The sequence below is a fragment of the Oncorhynchus mykiss genome, chromosome 31 (genome assembly GCF_013265735.2).
Source record: "Oncorhynchus mykiss isolate Arlee chromosome 31, USDA_OmykA_1.1, whole genome shotgun sequence".
In the NCBI taxonomy this organism is placed as follows: Eukaryota; Metazoa; Chordata; class Actinopteri; order Salmoniformes; family Salmonidae; genus Oncorhynchus; species Oncorhynchus mykiss.
The window spans coordinates 34,146,974-34,165,267 of record NC_050571.1 but is presented as its reverse complement, the minus strand read 5'-3'; the positions used below and the strand labels follow the sequence as shown (position 1 = coordinate 34,165,267).

At 45.7% G+C, this 18,294-nt stretch overlaps 1 protein-coding gene across 4 annotated transcripts; it reads right to left on the bottom strand.

Annotated features, from left to right (window-relative positions):
• Positions 1-1,491: 1,491 nt before the first annotated feature.
• sec24b (SEC24 homolog B, COPII coat complex component) lies at positions 1,492-18,120 on the bottom strand. Of its 4 annotated transcripts, none has more exons than XM_021584033.2 (24): positions 17,833-18,119; positions 16,403-17,065; positions 16,114-16,263; positions 15,301-15,420; positions 13,486-13,569; positions 13,147-13,310; positions 12,151-12,335; positions 11,761-11,863; positions 10,835-10,961; positions 10,615-10,724; positions 10,280-10,392; positions 9,357-9,475; positions 8,964-9,019; positions 8,521-8,727; positions 8,283-8,406; positions 7,952-8,110; positions 7,122-7,295; positions 6,823-6,933; positions 6,561-6,736; positions 6,262-6,399; positions 6,006-6,110; positions 5,362-5,454; positions 4,719-4,822; positions 1,492-2,493 (listed from the first exon to the last, which is right to left on the bottom strand). In XM_021584033.2, the coding sequence occupies exons 1-24, from the start codon at positions 17,876-17,878 to the stop codon at positions 2,379-2,381; spliced, it is 3,546 nt and encodes a 1,181-aa protein (XP_021439708.2). In that variant the 5' UTR covers positions 17,879-18,119; the 3' UTR covers positions 1,492-2,378. The 4 variants fall into 4 exon arrangements, with proteins under 4 accessions (XP_021439708.2, XP_021439710.2, XP_021439709.2 ...); XM_021584035.2 differs by having other exon boundaries at positions 2,330-2,493; positions 10,280-10,377; positions 17,833-18,120; XM_021584034.2 differs by having other exon boundaries at positions 2,330-2,493; positions 16,412-17,065; positions 17,833-18,120.
• Positions 18,121-18,294: the final 174 nt, after the last annotated feature.

Sequence of the window (18,294 nt, the reverse complement as noted above, 5' to 3'; positions counted from 1 at the left end):
GTGTTGAAGTGGGTGTGTCCGGGGGCCGTCCAGTCAAAATGGTGTTTAAATATAGCTGGTCAACAGCAGTAGTTTGTTTGTTAGTGAGGGGCTCATGAATTGTGCTGTGACACCTCACTGAGTAGGTTCAGTTAAAAAGCAAAGGAAATACCATTAGACTTGATGTGCTTTTTCAAGGACTGTGTGTGCGCGCACATACCTGGAACCCTGCAGTGACAAAACATTTGTGCACTAATTGAATGGTCCTATTACTTTTTGAAGCGTGAAATTTTTTTACATATGTTCTATGTAAAATTATTTGTGGCATTGGGAGTTTGTCTCAAAAGTAAATGAAAAAAAACTTGATGCAATGGAGAAAAACATTCTTTCCAGTTGGATGGTGATAAAGGAACAGTATAACGTTGTTATTATGGCTTGCTAAAATAACTGTACCCCGTAGGAACCAGAGATGTTTGCAAATGGACCAGGAAGGACCAAGGAGTCCACGAGGGAGGCAGGACGGTTCATTTCTTTGTATATTTACAATGTTATCTTTAGTACATCTGAGGTATGCCCCCACCCTTTTGAGTTAGTGTATTTTCCAAGACTAGGTTGACTAACTTTGAAAATGAGACGTTTACTAGGAGACATATGGTGAGTAAAATGTAAGAATGTCTTCCAAAAACATTGGTCTAATTTCTGAGAACACAAAAGGATGGATGTTAATACTGTTTCCTTTTCATGAATAAAGCTGAAGGATTCCTAGATCATTTTATACTACTGAGAGTGAGACGATATACATAGCTGGTGAAATAAAGCAGGGAACTTAGTAACAGAAGTGCTTTTTAAAGTATGCAGCGCAGATACAAATCCTTATAGTCATTAGCGAAGTGGTTCATTGAATGTGTCAAATATGTACTATTCCTAACCTTTCCATCAAGGAAACAGTCCATTCCATTTATTTTAACCGTTGTGGCTTTTCTCAGTAGTCCTCTGAACAAAAAAAATGCAATATGCCTCTAATTTTCCTGTGATAGGCATCTTAGAGAAATCAGTAGGGAATGTAGATGTGTTTAGCCAAGATAGTTCATTTATCCAAAAGAATTGCAAAGTCCCTGCCAATCACTTCACCATTGTTGTGTCCCCCAAAGCTACAGTTTCTGTCACACGATACAACTGTAAATATTCGCTACAAACCATGAATGAAACATTGATAAGCGACCTCTAATGTAGCAGACAAATTCTGCAACACTTGAAGGGTTTTCTACAAAACAGGATTAATGAGATAGCCAGATAAACAACTAGAAATAACTTGATTTTCTGGTTCATTAAGAAAGATAAACTTAGATGTGTTTTTGGTTACTGAGTCATTAGACCATGCCCATTTCAAGCTTATATTTCTAAAGAATGAAAAGTATTTTCTGAATATTTCCACAAGTTAACTGGCTAACTCATTGATCCTGCTTTCTAGTATACCCCTCTGCAAAATATGTGAATGAGGAGGAAAAAAAATCAAGTGAAATACTGTTTCATTTTATTTAATAAGCTGGTAAATTATAAATTATCGCACATAAAATATTATTTTCAATAGTTACAAAGTGGATAGCAACGTCTGGTAGCGGATCAAAAAAACAAGAGGGCGGCAGTTTACAAAGGATTCAGTTTCATCTGACGACACAGGATTTGAACAGCTGGGAGAGGAGTCGAGGTGCAGAGAAGGGGTATTCAACCACTGTTGACTAGCGTCCTGTTAAGCAGAGGGTGGCCAATTACCCGACTAGCAGCAGCAAACACAATGGTAACAGAGGTAGCTCCAGAACACACTGAAAACAAAGAGGGGGGATGCTGTACTCTTATGTCAAATGTGTTTGAAGATAAGAGGGAGGAAATGGGAGAAGGATGTGGAGGATGTATGGTAATAAAAATAAATAAAAAATGTGGATCATACCACAGCATGCGGAGGCGTATCAGAGAAGGGTCAACTTAATCAGATGAGGAAGTAGCATCTTTGGCTTTCCCTTGGAGATGCTACGTGGAGCTACGACAGCGGCTGAGAGACGATAGGGGAAATGTTCAAGGGAGCGAGCTGGTTGAAGAAGCAGCCCGTTCAGAGCACACCACTTGATCTGTGAGTCCAACGGCATATTACTTCACTTCAACTCCAGAAGTCATCTTCACTTTGTCACTCTGATTTTTGATTTTCTTTCTGGTCCTTCCACCTGCCTCCCCCGGGTCATGGGCCGTGGTTGACCGGACCACTAGGGTGGGTGGGGTTGGGTTGGTTGTGTTGTCCCCTCTACGGTAAGTCTGAGGGAACTTCCTGTTTACCATGTGCCACGTTCACATTCAGTTTTTTTTTTTCCTACACAAGGCCCAAAGGGCCTTCTACTCTGTGTGTTCTACTTGGTCATCTGTTGCTGGATGTGGAGCAGGAACTCGTAGTAGGAGAAGGCCGATTCCGACCTGTCCTCTACCAAGTGCTGGAAAAAGCTGGTCTTAGCTGAAGCATCATCCCTACGGGGAGAAGTAATGAAATGAATAAGCATGTGAAATAAGAAGGAGTGCATATTGTCCGAATACATATACATTCTATTGAAATTACTTTGATACTCAAAAAAAATAAAAAAAGAAGGCCTCTTTGAATTTGTAAGATGTCCATTTGCTATGAAGAATTGTCCTCTGGCCTGTAGACATTTGTAGCAAACAGATCCTCACAGCAGTGTAGAGGTGCTGACTAAAGGTGAATAAACTGTAAGCTGTAAAAACAAAGAGTCGCACACTATGTACAAATTACTGGGAGTTTACACATAGCGTGCGACGCGGTTTTTATAGCTCATAGTGCAACAATGCATGACGTAAGAACACCTGATCGTTCCATGACAGAGTGACCAGGTGAATCAAGGAGAAAGCTATGATCCCTTACTTATTTATTTCACTTGTTAAATCCATTTCAAAATCAGTGTAGATTAAGGGGAAAAGACAAGTTAAATATTTTTTAAGCCTTGAGACATGGATTGTGTACAGTCGTGGCCAAAAGTTTGAGAATGACAATTTGCATATACTTCAGAATGTTATGAAGAGTGATCAGATGAATTGCAATTAATTGCAAAGTCCCTCTTCACCATGCAAATTAACTGAATCCCCAAAAACATTTCCACTGCATTTCAGCCTTGCCACAAAAGGACCAGCTGACATCATGTCAGTGATTCTTTCGTTAACACAGGTGTGAGTGTTGACGAGGTCAAGGCTGGAGATCACTCTGCCATGCTGATTGAGTTCGAATAACAGACTGGAAGCTTCAAAAGGAGTGTGGTGCTTGGAATCATTGTTCTTCCTCTGTCAACCATGGTTACCTGCAAGGAAACACATGCCGTCATCATTGCTTTGCACAAAAAGGGCTTCACAGGCAAGGATATTGCTGCCAGTAAGATTGCACCTAAATCAACCATTTATCGGCTCATCAAGAACTTCCAGGAGAGCGGTTGTTGTGAAGGCTTCAGGGCACCCAAGAAAGTCCAGCAAGGGCCGTCTCCTAAAGTTGATTCAGCAGCGGGATCGGGGCACCACCAGTACAGAGCTTGCTCAGGAATGGCAGCAGGCAGGTGTGAGTGCATCTGCACACACAGTGAGGTGAAGACTTTTGGAAGATGGCCTGGTGTCAAGAAAGGCAGCAAAGAAGCCACTTCTCTACAGGAAAACCCATCAGGGACAGACTGATATTCTGCAAAAGGTACAGGGATTGGACTGCTGAGGACTGGGGTAAATACATTTTCTTTGATGAATCCCCTTTCCGATTGTTTGGGGCATCCAGAAAAAAGCTTGTCAGAGAAGACAAGGTGAGCTCTACCATCAGTCCTGTGTCATGCCAACAGTAAAGCATCCTGAGACCATTCATGTGTGGGGTTTCTTCTCAGCCAAGGGAGTGGGCTCACTCACAATTTTGCCTAAGAACACAGCCATGAATAAAGAATGGTACCAACACATCCTCCGAGAGCAACTTCTCCCAACCATCCAGGAACAGTTTGACGACGAACAATGCCTTTTCCAGCATGTTGGAGCACCTTGCCATAGGGCAAAAGTGATAACTAAGTGGGTCGGGGAACAAAACATTAATATTTTGGGTCCATGGCCAGGAAACTCCCCAGACCTTAATCCCATTGAGAACTTGTGGTCAATCCTCAAGAGGCGGGTGGACAAACAAGACCCCACAAATTCTGACAAACTCCAAGCATTGATTATGCAAGAATGGGCTGCCATCAGTCAGGATGTGGCCCAGAAGTTGATTGACAGCATGCCAGGGGGGATTGCAGAGGTCTTGAAAAGAAGGGTCAACACTGCAAATATTGACTCTTTGCATCAACTTCATGTAATTGTCAATAAAAGCATGACACTTATGAAATGCTTGTAATTATACTTGAGTATTCCATAGTAACATCTGACAAAAATATCTAAAGACTCTGAAGCAGCAAACGTTGTGAAAATTAATATTTGTGTCATTCTCAAAACTTTTGGCCACGACTGTATGTATATGTGCCATATAGAAGGTCAAGGCAAAATAATTAAGTGCCAGGCGCACTAGTTTGAAAAGGGGGTTACAACTCAATACTAGGAAGGTGTTCCTAACGTTTTGTACACTCACTATGTGGTCACCGATGGCTTCCTACACGACATGGACCCAGACACTCACTAGCAACAAACACACACGCGTCAATGCATCAGACCCGGGGTCCTTGACTTACTTCAGGACGTGAAGTGTTGAGCTGAAGGTTCGTGAGTCCTGTAGCCAGGCGAGGAGTGCGCGCAGTCGTTCAGACAGAGGGGTTTCCAGCTCAGGAATTTGGGTCTGGTATTCATAAGAGACAAAGAAGAAAAAAACAAGACCCACAGCTTTGTTTTTACTACTCAAGACAGTCTACACTGTGTGTGTGTCTGTGTGTGTGTGTGCGTGTGTGAAAAAACTAAAGATAACTAGTGGTTGGTTTCAATCCCAGATCTCCACACGTCTGACGTGTTTGTGATTTAGTGAAATATGTACGTGTGGTTCCGAATGTGAGGAATGCCTGTGGTTTAGGGATGTGTTGGTCTTCTCCCGAAAGATGGAATCAGAAACGCAAACAAAACCTCGACAATTGCTACTCGGCCTGTGTTTGGGTTGTAACACACCCACGTTGTGTGGTATTACATTATTTAGGTAGCCACGGGCCTTTTGTAAAAAAAGTAGAACCAAATAAACAAACCTACTAAAATGTAAATTACTCTCTGGCTGAACTGACTAAAGTACAGTACTATTTAATTGTGAAGCACCAGCTGGACACAGCACAGAGTTATACACAGCAATAAATGTGTCACATTGTGTCAAATGAATGTTAGTGCCCCACTAACCATGTTAGGGGGTATTGAAGCATGGTTTGGGCAGCCCAGCACGTCTCGAATGAACATATCATTACAGCATTTACCAATCCACATGTAAAACACCTGGAGAAGAGAACAGTGAGGAAGTCAATGAAGTGTACATTTCTACACGGGACAGTAACAAGGATACTTCTTCCAATACATGAATCTTTCCTCCATTCCCTTCCTTGAGGTAAACACTGATCTACACAGAGTGTGAAAACCATTATGGACACCTGCTCATTCCATAACACAGGCTGACCAGGTGAAAGCTATGATCCCTTATTTATGTCACTTGTTAAATCCACTTTAAAATCAGTGTAGACAAAGGGGAGGAGACAGGTTAAAAATAATTGCCTTGGATTGTGTATGTGTGCCATTCAGATGGTGAATGGGCAAGACAAAATATTTAAGTGCCTTTGAACGGGGTATGGTAGTAGGTGCCAGGCGCACCGGTTTAAGTGTGTCAAGAATTGCAACGCTGCAATATTGCCTTCACCTAGTCAACCTTGTCAGATCTGTTATCATCATGGAGGAACGGATGGAGGAGTTCATTGCTAAAAAGTCCTCAAACAGAGACGAGGTTCATTTCTTCAGGGACTTCGGTCAATTGACAAGAGCATAGCAGGACTTACACTGCCACAGTCCATGAGGAAAGCCCCTTCTCTGGTCAGCTTCTCAGCCGTAAGGTGCAGCAGATGGGGCTGGGGCACTATGCAGTCGTTCAGGTGGAGCGCCCCCTGTGGACAGAAAAGGGTAAAGCAGTCTACGTTTCAGTATACTCGTGACCCACCAGGTAAAACAAAACCAACGTGTCCAGCTAGGAACCATTGGAACGCTGGAGAGATGAATCAGTTGTTCAAAGCAGAGCGGGCAGTGTTGACCTCTCACCTGGTCTGAAATGGTGTCCAGGCGGTAGAGGTCGGGGTGGACCGTGCGCATGATCTGCTGCAGCGGCTGGCTCTTGAACTCGCACATGGCGAAGACGCGCTCGTCCAGCTTTGTGCTGGTCCCTGTGCGCAGTGCTTTCTGTTAGGTGGAGAGGAAGGAGGAGGAAGGGGAAAGAGGAGGAGAGGTGGGAGCACAGATTCATGAGAAGGGTTAGCATTGACAGCTTTAAACGGCTTCTGACTAGTGACGGAGACATACGGCGCATACAACGGCTCTGTGTGTGTGTTGTTCAGACAGACCTGTTTGAGTAATGCCAGCACGTAGAGGGGGAAGAGACAGAGGGATGCGGGGGCAATGAGGCCAGACTGCTGCAGATTCGAGACTGTGTTCTTGTACGCACTCAGGGAGTCCACCACCGCATTCACCAGGGCATCCCGGGCGTCCGACAGGCTTGACGATATCGACCGGTCAATGGCTGTTCAAAATTAAAATGTATGAATATACACAACAACAAAAATCGGATCTCATGAACAAATGCAGCGTGCGTATATATACACTCACCCATGTTGGCTAGGAGGCAGGTGATGGCCTGAACATCAGCCCCGGCATATACATCACTCAGCTGGCTGACCACGGGCAGACACAGAGTATGGACCCTGATCCGCCTCTTCCCTAGGAGGACAGAGGGAGGGGGGGGATAGGAGTAGAGATGAGGGTAGATTAATTTGTCTTTGTTAGATGATATTAAAATAACAACTCTTGTACTAGAACTGGGACTAATTATTCATTATTTAAGTAAAAGTCGGCAATGACTTCTCCAAATATTTCCACAATGAATGAAACGGTGAGATGGTGTTCACCTTTGCTGGAGGTGTACAGCAGCGCAGCCTGGAAGCAGGCCAGTGAGGTGTCGGCCATGCTCTCCTCTATAGACATCTGCACAGCGAAGCCCGAGTCTGGGTTGACATTGGCCAGGGACAGCAGGTCCGTCGAGCGCACAAAGAAGTTCCCATGGAATGTGTGGATGGACAAGCCTGTTTACCAAGGAGACATACATAATAATGATGACTGCTAAATCGATCTAGAAATTGTCAAGAAATGTGTACTGTTTGGCCTCCCGAGTGGCGCAGTTCTCTAAGGCATAGCATCGCAGTGCTAGAGGCGTCACTACAGACCCGGGTTCGATCGCAGGCTGTGTCGCAGCCAGCCGCGACTGGGAGACCCATGAGGCGTAGCCCGGGTTAGGGGAGGGTTCGGCCGGGCCGGGATGTCCTTGTCCTATCGCGCTCTAGCGACTCCTTGTGGCGGGCCGGGCACAATGCACGCCGACTTTGGTCGCCAGTTGTACGGCGTTTCCTCCGACACATTGGTGCGGCTGGTGGTTAAGCGAGCAGTGTGTCAAGAAGCAGTGCAGCTTGGCAGGGGTCGTGTTACGGAAGGACGCATAGCTCTCAACCTTTGTCTCTCACGAGTCTGTACGGGAGTTGCAGCGATGGGACAATTGGATATGATGAAATTGGGGAGGCAAAACACGTAAAAAAATATTAACAACATTTGTGGAGTGACAACAGTACCTTTCAGAAAAAGATTTTAAAAACTACTCAGACAATACAAAACGAAATATCTAGGAGTAGTTTACCCTTGCAAAATCATAACCATTTGAAGAAACAAACTAACAAAATAGACCTACCTTTGGTGCAGCGTATCCTCATGACAGCCTCAAAGCCGATCTTCCTGGTGAGGTAGCGCTCCAGATCCTTCTGGAACTTGTCCAGCTGGGCCGGGTTGTGAACGTGGTGCAACGAGGGGTAGTAGAAGATACTACCCGCTGAGTATTTAGACACACACGCTGGCCATCCGAGAGGGGCGGGGGGGTGGGGGGGGGGGGAGAAAAATAAGGAAGGAAAGAAAGGAGGATAGAAATTATCTTTAAGACGCCGGTCTCTTTCTCAACTTTCAGCATTTTCCTAAACAGTAACCTGTCTATTATATAATCTAAGGAATGGACGATCACGTCTTACCTAGTGAGGCCAGGTCAGAGTACTGGGAGCTGAGGAGGAAGAGGTCCACTCCTATCTGCTGACCAGAACAGTCCAGGGCCAGCTTCTTGTAGAAGTCTGTGGCTGGGCCCAGGTGTTGGACCCCCTGTCACAACATGACATGCAGAACAGACTTCTTAGACAACTGGAACCTTACATTACAGAGCCATATGGTCTGACAGTGTGTGTCATGCCTGTGTGTGCGACTCAGCACTCATACCTTGGTGCTGGACCTCTGGTTAGGGTCCTCCCGGGACTGCAGCAGGCCGGCACCCAGTGTGGGTAGCTGGGTCTGGAACACGGAGACGCGGCCCCCTGTGGAGGACATGAGCTTGTAGGCAGCCTGCAGCGCCGGGCCCAGGGCACTGTGGGTCTCCCTGGTCTGGCTAAACATACCGGGTAGGGAGGTCAACAGGACCCTCACCAGCTGGGAGTGGGAGAGAAAATGAGAGATCAGGGAGAGAGAGAACAGTCAAAATGACACACACCAGCATCTGAAAACAAACTGACTATCACACTAAAGCAACCATACATGGTCAGAAACACACAGACTCTCACCCTCCAGTCATAAAAAATACATGAATAAAATAATAAAATCAGCCTGTGGTGACACTGGTAAACACAAAAAGTTCCACACATTCTCAGTCAAAGAAAAACCTTTACCGCTCTGCTTTCCTTCAGGTTCACCAGTAGACTGTCGTGGGTTGGAATGAAGATATCTACAAGAACAGAACAAAGACTGAATCATTTACTGCATCTCCACAGCTCACATTCAATGTCCTGGGATAATTCACTTGGAGAAATGACTATATTCACCAGCAGAAGGACAAGTCATTACATCTCTACAGTACACGTTATTTTTACCATTAGTGGATAAGTGACATGTCAGTTTGAGGGAGAGGAGGGTGTAGTCAGTCTGCAGTCAACAACACCGTTGCCTTGCCAAGAGCTGTTTGTTGTTTAGTAAGACAACGACATGTTGGCTCGAGCACAAACTGACTGGCAGTGGACCTAAAGATGGAGGAGAGCTGACTGAAACACACACAGAACACACACCGTCGATGTCGGAGACCACCAGCATCTGGGGCTGCGAGAGGCTCTCGTGGAGGTTGTAGAAGTGGATGGTGCTGTTGAAGGTGATGAAGCCCACTCGGGTACGCGTGTCCCCCGGCATCCTGAGACACAGAACAGACACCCCCCGGAGAGTTAGCCTGGCCGCGGCATGTAACAGTACTGTACAACGGAACAGGTCAAGAAAATGGCAGAATAACTCTCTGGTTTGAGAGATACCAGATGTGTGTGAGTGTGGAGTTCTGGTGAACTCTTTTTCACGTCAGAATGTGAGATTATGGAGTTCAAGTTGACGTGACTGAGATTTTCCAGACATCGGAACCAGCAGTGAACCTTCGTCAAAGCTAGTTTTGTATAGTTGCAACAAAGAACAGGATAATTTCCTGAGAAAAACAGGAAGGACAGTCCTGCTAAAGTATTTCATGTTTCTCTTTTCTTTTTTTCTGGCAAGAGTTCAAGTATATACACTTCAAAATGGTTTGCTCCCTAAGGAACTGTCCGATTAAATTCAGATTTGACCAAATCTTATTGCTCACCATGTGTATGAATGTTGACGGACTTAACTACTAAAACAGAAAGCAACAGAGCGATCACCATTTACTTTTATATGCCTCCAGTTCTTACGCACTTCCAAGCCAGCCAATACTAGTATGACTTTTATAGTAGGGCTTGACCTGTTTCACATTTGATCCATGGCTTTTATTTGTTTATTTCTCTTTGAAATGGAGCCTTGACTACTTAATAGTAGGGGTGTGAGCAGGAAAGGCCTTTGTCAGATACATATAAACTGACTGGAAAACTATAGCTACTGCATCGGTTATCTAAGTGAATTTATCAGGAGTCAACGGCAGTGCTATAAGCAACTCAGATCATATTGAACACATGAATCCAAGTGCGAAGCTACTCACTTGTCCAGGTTCTCCAGTAAGGTCTGACAGAAGACGTCCAGGTAGCCTGCATCCACCGCGTTGTGAGACACATCCAGCACAAACAGGTACACTGCAGGCTGAGGGGGCCGCAGCTGGGGACAACACCCATACACATGCTTTACTCAAAACATTCAACCAGTTCACATCTGCAGACTGACAGTCTGATATTGGAAAGCACAGTGCCTTGCCATTGGTGACTGCATGAATCTGATGGAGACCTGCCCTCTAGAGGATTGTGGGCAAACTGTTTCTGGATGACTGAACTTATTATTAAAAAAAGTATTATTATTATTATTGTTTTTTAAATCACTCACCATGTAATCTGAAGAGGCTATGAACTCCACAGTGGAGTTCTGCACCTCTGGCCTCTTGTGAGGCTCTCCATAGGAGCGGGTCACGGGATTGTACATGAACTCATCGGGAACTGTGAGGGGGAGAATATGCACGTTCAAGTAATTTAGCAGATGCTATTTAATGTCTCACATTTTGGACGGTGCTGCCCTAAGTACACATATTGAATAGAGGGATCCGTACCATCGTTGACCCTGTAGCAGAGGCTGCATTTCCATCTCCTCTGGTCCAGGAAGGAGACGAAGGGGTTAATGTAGGTACGACAGGAGCGACATCTCACTATGGTGCTGGACGTGATCACTGGGAGTTGCTATGGATGGAGAGAAAGAGATGTTAAAAAATAAAAAAGTAATCACTAGGTAAGTCAGTTAAAGAACAAATTATTTTACAATGATGGCCTACCCGGGCCAAACCGGGATGACGCTGGGCCAATTGTGCGCCGCCCTATGGGGCTCCCAATCACGGCTGGATGTGATACAGCCTGGATTCGAACCAGGGACTGTAGTGACGCCCCTAGCACTGAGTGCCTTAGACCGCTGCGCCACACGGGAGCCCAAAGATGAAGACGACTGTTGATTTGTGGTTTGTTACTCATTAAATGATTTACATTCTACACCTGATTGAACCTGCGTCTGCAATCTATAGGAGAGGACTCTTTTCTGTCAAGTCTTTATATCAACAGTCTGCTTTTTGTACTTTTACTACCTTGCACCTGACACTGTCAATGAAACTAAAATAATGGCTTTCTGCACCTCCTCACCCTCCAGCTCATTCTGCCTTGCCTCCTGCTTTTCTGTTTCTGAACTCAGGTCAACTTCCTATGACATATTGACAGGGTTTTATTAAGGGGCACTGAACGCTACAGTCAATATAAATAACCACTGAAGTGTCTTATTCTATGATATTCACTCAATTCCACAACCAAACATTTGTGCTATGTTCAATGTAGCGTTTCAATTCAATTGCACTTCCAAGTTGGTAGCTTCCTGAAATGTCAGTCGCTTACACCTATCCAATCCTCTCAGATCTACACCAGTACATAGTAGTTAGGGGCTAGGGGATGTTTGTGGACAGGGCCCGGGTTGTATTAGGGCTGGGTGTCTTCTTACTGCGAGGTCTCTGAAGGGGTGCAGGAGGAGGCCCAGGGGCAGCCGGGCTTTATTCAGCAGGGCCTGGGTCTGTGGGATGTTGGTCAGGGTACACCTGAATGTGCTGTGGAGGCCAGAGAGAAGAGCTTTTAGCACAGCTTTGTAAAGGCATGAGCTAATAAGTTCAATTGAGTGAGCGGGGACTATGGAGGAACAATGCAGTGTGGAGATAGAGGAGAAGTACATTTGAAATCAACAAAAGTTCCCAATATGTGTTTTGCTTGAGCCTATAAATAAACTTGGGATCGCACTTGTCATTCCTAGTGTTTCAGTTTACGCTGAATATTGTCTGTTAGTGTTGTGTCCAGATACCAGCATTTCCTCAAACCCACAAACTTCCCCTGCCCTTACTCCGGGCTGCAGTTGGCCTTCTTGAGGTCAGCGTTGAGGTTGGGTTCGGGGGCATCCAAGGGCCGGTGGGGCAGAAGGTTCCTCTCCTGCAGCAGGTTGACGGGCCGCAGCGCCTCCACCTCCAGCTCTGGCACACCGCTCAGCCCCCCCAGGGCCGCAGACAGCTGGGACATGTTAGGGAAGGGCTGCATGGACAAACAGGAGGCAGTTAGTCAAACAGTCACTAGGGACAGGTAGATCATTACCACAAGGGTCAGGTGTGGGGCAGAGATGAACATGATAGAAAGGAAGTGATATCCACAACACTAATATGCCCCCAGAGAAATGTATTGACATGCAGTGTCTTAGTAGGCCAACTCCTTTTCATGTATTTCATGAGGGACCATATTAAAATTGCACAATAAGGCCCGAGGGGGTGTGGTATATGGCAAATATAGCACGGCTAAGGGCAGTTCTTATGCACGACGCAATGAGGAGGGCCTGGATACAGCCCTTAGCCGTGGTATATTGGCAATACACCACAATCCCCCGAGGTGCCTTATTGCCATCATAAAACTGGCTAGCAATGTACTTAGAGCAGTAAAAATACATGTTTTGTCATTCCTGTGGTGTACGGTCTATTATAAACTGGGTGGTTCGAGCCCTGAACGCCGATTGGCTGACAGCCGTATACCATGGGTATGACAAAACATTTATTTTTATTGCTATAAATACGTTGGTAACCAGTTTATAATAGCAATAAGGCACCTCTGGGGTTTGTGGAATATGGCCAATATACCACGGCTAAAGGCTGTATCCAGGCATTCCGGGTTTCTTCGTGCATAATAACAGCCCTTAGCCGTGGTATATTGGCCATATACCCCTCGTACATTATTGCTTAAATATACCAACGCTGTCAGCCAATCAGCATTCAGGGCTTGAACCACCCAGTTTATTTAGAATATATATTCTCTTTTAGTCATACACAACCAGGTGAGTTGTACCAGAACATCTTACCTGTGACAAATGCTGGTAGCCAGTTTGGTTGTACCTGCCGTGTGAGGGGGAGGAGTCTGTCCTGGGGGACGGCCTCTGCTGATAAGCTGGCTGCATGCTGGGGTAGCCATAGCCAAAGGGCGGGGCTTGTTTGGTCATGTCGGCGGAGGGGGGAATGGAGGACTCTAGAAATAGAGTGACAAACATTAGGGTTGAAGGTACCAAATTGATGACTGCCTGCCCACTTAGTGCATTTTGGGGTTGTGGTTGAACGGAGAGAAATGTGGCAGCAGAATCGTTCAATTGTGTCAAATGCCTCAACGTGGCGCTGGATTTTTAAGAGCCGAGTACAGTATGTACCTGGGTAGCTGCCGCCTTCCAGGGAGTCGTAGCTGTTGGGCACCGGGGACGCACTGCCAGTGGTAGTTGAGGAACTATCACCACCTGAGAATGGGGATGGTGGGGGAAGGAAGAGAAAAACATTTAAGGAGCTGCTCTCTAACTTTAAAAGTTGAATACAGTGCACATGCAGGCGGGAGAAAAATGACACATGAAAGGTGGACATGTTAGGCGTGTGTAAGCAGGGCAGGGGGAACGTGATGCTGATGAAATAGGAAAATAGGTGAAGCCATAGACAGACAGGCAGTAGTTATCATCATCATCCAGCCTTCCCTTCCAGATCTCTGAGAGAAGTCATTTTAGGTCTCGCCACCCACACCCACGCACTGGAAGCTCTGAAAGAGTCGTTTAATCCAATTGGGCAAAACGGAGGGCTGTGACAGTGAACCAAGATAGCGCTGCCTCATTGGATGAGCTCCAATTATCACAGGCAGCTAAATCTGCCTGCCACCCCAGTGGATTAAGTGCTCTAGATATTAAAGAACCTGGGCCTGGGGAAACATGTACTATGACTGACAAGCCCTCCTAACACATCGGAATTCAGCTAATTAGACATATCAAAATGACCAAAAATGGAGAGCGGCTGAATGATGATTGGCCAAATGTACAGAGAATGATAAGAAACCACTTGAAAAAAAAAAAATAGGACAAACAAGAGAAACATCAGTGGCAAAAAAAGTGCATGAAAATGACATCCGAAGGCGTTTGGAGAGCAAGGGCAGAGGACAAAGAGTTAAGGCATAGCACACTTAACTGAACCAAGGTGCTAAGGAGTGCTAGCTGACTTGCCTCAGCCTCTACCCTTTTCCCATTGGAGACCAGTGAGCGGCAGAGAGCCTGTTGGCCCGTGGTAACAGGGGACATGCTATATATATAAAAAGCGGTTAACCTCTAGACAATAACACACTACCCAAGGGTGTGGACCCACCAGCGCCTCTAGGACATTCATCAACACCTTCTCATTGAAACACGGCGTGTACTCTGATAACAACATGTGAAATGTAGTATGAATAATATCATTATCAGGATAGCATAACTATGGAAGTTGCTAAGATTTCAGGTTCCAAACCAACTGGTGGCTATTGACTGGCCCAGATAGGGGGTCTATTGAAAATTGTGTTCAATTATGTCTGCTCTAAACATCCGTTTATCTAAATGCAAAACCAATCATGCCCCCTCCTGTAATTGAAATGCAGACAGACATTCCCAAATGGTTAGTGGGTGAGAGGAAAACTGAGGACATGATTGGAAAGGACAAGAACGAGTGCATAGCCTGAATTTCAAGAAGACTAAACAGATTCTAAAACAGATCATTTACTCTCAAACACTACACCGTACTCACATTATTTGAACCGATGGTTCGAATGAGGCTTATCCTCTGTGATGAAGTTAGGATACCTGATCAGATGCTCCACACCATTCTGATTGCCATGCTTCAGCGATTTTAGTTACAACGAGCTCACATCACGAAAAACAAAAATCTATTGGGAACACTGTGATAATGTTGGGAGAAGATATGGCGTAGATGTTGAATGCGTGGACGCGTCAGAATGCGTCAGATGGGCAGCAGAGAGAGATGGATCTGCAAGTGGGGGGCAGGCAAGCTGCTAGAGATGGGCAGAGGTGGCTTTGAGACATGAGTATGAATGCAAAGTGCCTGGGGTTGAAAGGAAAGTAAGTGGGTTGATGTGGGGGTCGGGTTGGTTGGGTGGTTATTGGAGTTGGGATGAGGGGCGGGCGGGCGGGCAGGGATGGGAATAAAAGCTATAAGCAGACCTGCTTCCTCATCCTCCTCCTCATCAACATCCTCATCGGAGCTGGATGACAAGGGGGCAGCGTTGGTGGAGGCGTTGGCAGAGCTAGCGCCACTATTGGCTACATATCCGTAGTGCATGCCTGTAGAGGGGTGGGAGAGGGTACAAAACAGAACAACCGTCAACTATGTGGAGGGGAGGAGGGGGCGAGGACGGAGCCAGAGGACTGTCAATTTAGAAAATCTGTGTCTGTGTGGTGGGAATGTTGGTTAGGATGCTTGTGATTCGCCTGTTGAAACATCACATCTCACTAGCTTGTACCAAATTGAGACAAAAACAAATCATGGTAGGATTGTATCTATGGAGAAGAGAAAACGGAAAGCGAGACAGGACAAGAACAAAAAGGAGATAGAGGACCTATTACATTCACTTAGTTAGACTAAGCCTACAAGAAGTGAGTTTGAAAGATGAAATACAGATCCCTTCATCAATCATTGAATGAAGGTCCTCAGGGTGAGGACGGATAACCACACAAACATAAAAATGCAGGACCTAGGGCAGGCAAAATTACCGTATAACTGACGGTTATGGATGAAGACCGTCATGAAAATTAAGTAACCGTCATAACTGTAAAAAAATTAATAAAAATGGATTTTACAGACCGCGGTCATTTACCATCATCCAAAATTCCATGAATGTCAGAGCCTTGGCAGGATCCTCTTAAACTTGCATTAAAATGGCAGACATGGATGGGCATGCCATTGAGGACTTAGAGTTACTGTAGAGATATGGAGGCTAATTCAAAAGTTGAAAAGCCTCTCTTTTCTCCATTTACCTTGCTGATGCCCCGGGGAGGAAGTGAAAGGGGTTCCTGAAAGTGGTCTATCTCCGTCAGCACCCCCGGTGTTGTGTGTGACTCCGTAGTGGTCATGTGCCATGGCTCCCTGGTGGCTTTGGTCATAGTGCTGGAGGACTGGGGCTTGGACTGGGGAGAAGACGACAATTAAGGCAGAGGCAAGTATATCAAATATTGTCATCGCATAAATTAAAAAGAAAAGGGGATTGACAAGTGTCTCAAAATCGATTATGTACGGACAATCACAACAGTGCAGAGTCGACTGTACCTGCATTACCCTGGCCGTTGACTGTGGCTGGTTGGCCGGGTGGAGCCATGCTAGGCCCAGAGGGAACCGCTGCAGTAGATGCTGGGTGACTGGTGCCATTTCCTGGGGGATACTGGTGGAGGGGAGCGCCTATCAGGTTGGAAATGGCTCCTGGGCCGGTGGGAGCCTGGGAGGAACGCAAAGTGCCATACTGGCTGCTTCCTGGTGCAGAGGGGTACGAGACAATGGGGTACATGGGAGTGCCTTGGCTGCTGGGGGTCGCTGACACCAAGTTAAGCTGCTGGGGATAGATTAGCGCTTGGGAGGGGAGGTACTGCTGCTGTCCATGGTAGGCCCCATGCGGTGCGTAGGGGGATGGTTGTTGGAATGGAGGTGCCTGTTGGGGGTTTGGAGGGGCAACTGAGGTGGGAAGGGTGCCATAGAGCTGAGAGGGAGGATGGGAGCCTTGAGTTACTCTGTATGCAGAGGGGGCTACAGTAGGTGCGGCAATAGGCTGCTGGTGGCTGTTGTGGTGGTAGTAAGCACTGTGGTCATTGTTCGTAATGGGAGATTTGTTGACGGCAGGGGCACAGTGTCCAGAAATGGTTTGGTAGCCCTGCTGTTGAAGCCCTGCTCCATAGTACCCCGGAGGATATGTGGATGGGTAGGTCTGTCCTACTGGACCTGTGGAGAATAACAGTTGAGGTTAGCAAAACCAGGATTCATGTTAGAATTTTTTTAAAGGAGTTTGCGGAACAATTTACATATTGTTGATGGATTTTTGATCATCGATGTGTAATCAATCTACCATTATCAAAAGTATTACCTACCTACATTACTAAATATTCTATAGAAGGGGTCAAACCTGTCAATGTCAGCTAAGCAGTTACTGACTTATTCAAACCAACAGTAACATAATTGTGCTAACTAGCTGCCGGTGTATTGTCCTACCAGTAATGACATGTCAATACTCTAGCTAGCCTAAAGGTTCCTCCCCTCCATGGACCCTGGCTGCGTTAGTACAATAAGCAAAGAAGATAGATAATTTCTGGCAACATCCATTTGTGAACATGACCAAATATTACTACAAATACTTTAGTGATGTGGTTGTTCAATATAGCTTGCCAACTAGCTAGTTGCAAGCTTGAATGGATGTTCGCTAGAAAGTTTAGCTTTCTCTTTAACGTTAGCTAGCAAGCTAGCTACAGTACAGTAGATGGCTAACGGTTTGCTAGCTGTTTCTAGCTAACGTTACTGCTAGTTAATAACAAAAGGACAATTGTTCCGTTTTTACTAGCTAATAACGCTATAGCTAACGTAAGTTAGTTATCTAAGCTAATTACCAGACGCAATAGGTAGCCAAGCAACACCCTTTCACACAGCCATTAGCTATTTCAACCACTGGCACTTGCTAGTTTAGCTAGCGGCCGTATCTCCACGGCCCGTTTTACCATTCTGATAGGGGGGTGCTGCTCCACCATTAGGCGTAGAGTTCATGCTGTAACCGACAGGGGTTTTCAGGTCCGTCTCTTGGTCACGAATGCACAGGGTGACAAAAACACATGAAAGGTTGTCACCAGGGCAATATTCCCATTTGCTAGCTAGTTGTTGGCTGAGGATTTTGTGTCCCCTACTCCGATGGCTGTCGAGCAGAGACGACGAGGTTCATCCACTTATGTGAAGCTGCCGTTTCTATGCGACTAGAGATGGCATAACGGCGCCACCTGTCAGTAGGCAGAAGAGCAAGAGCTGGATCAAGTGTTGAAATTGTTTTATTTATTTAGCTAGTCAAATCAGCACCTATTTTCTCTGTTGTTCTAAATCATGAATATAGAGGTTGTATTTATTTGTATTAAACAATAAACCAGGTGATGATATCAGGGACATATGTCTCTGTCATATTTACTATCTAG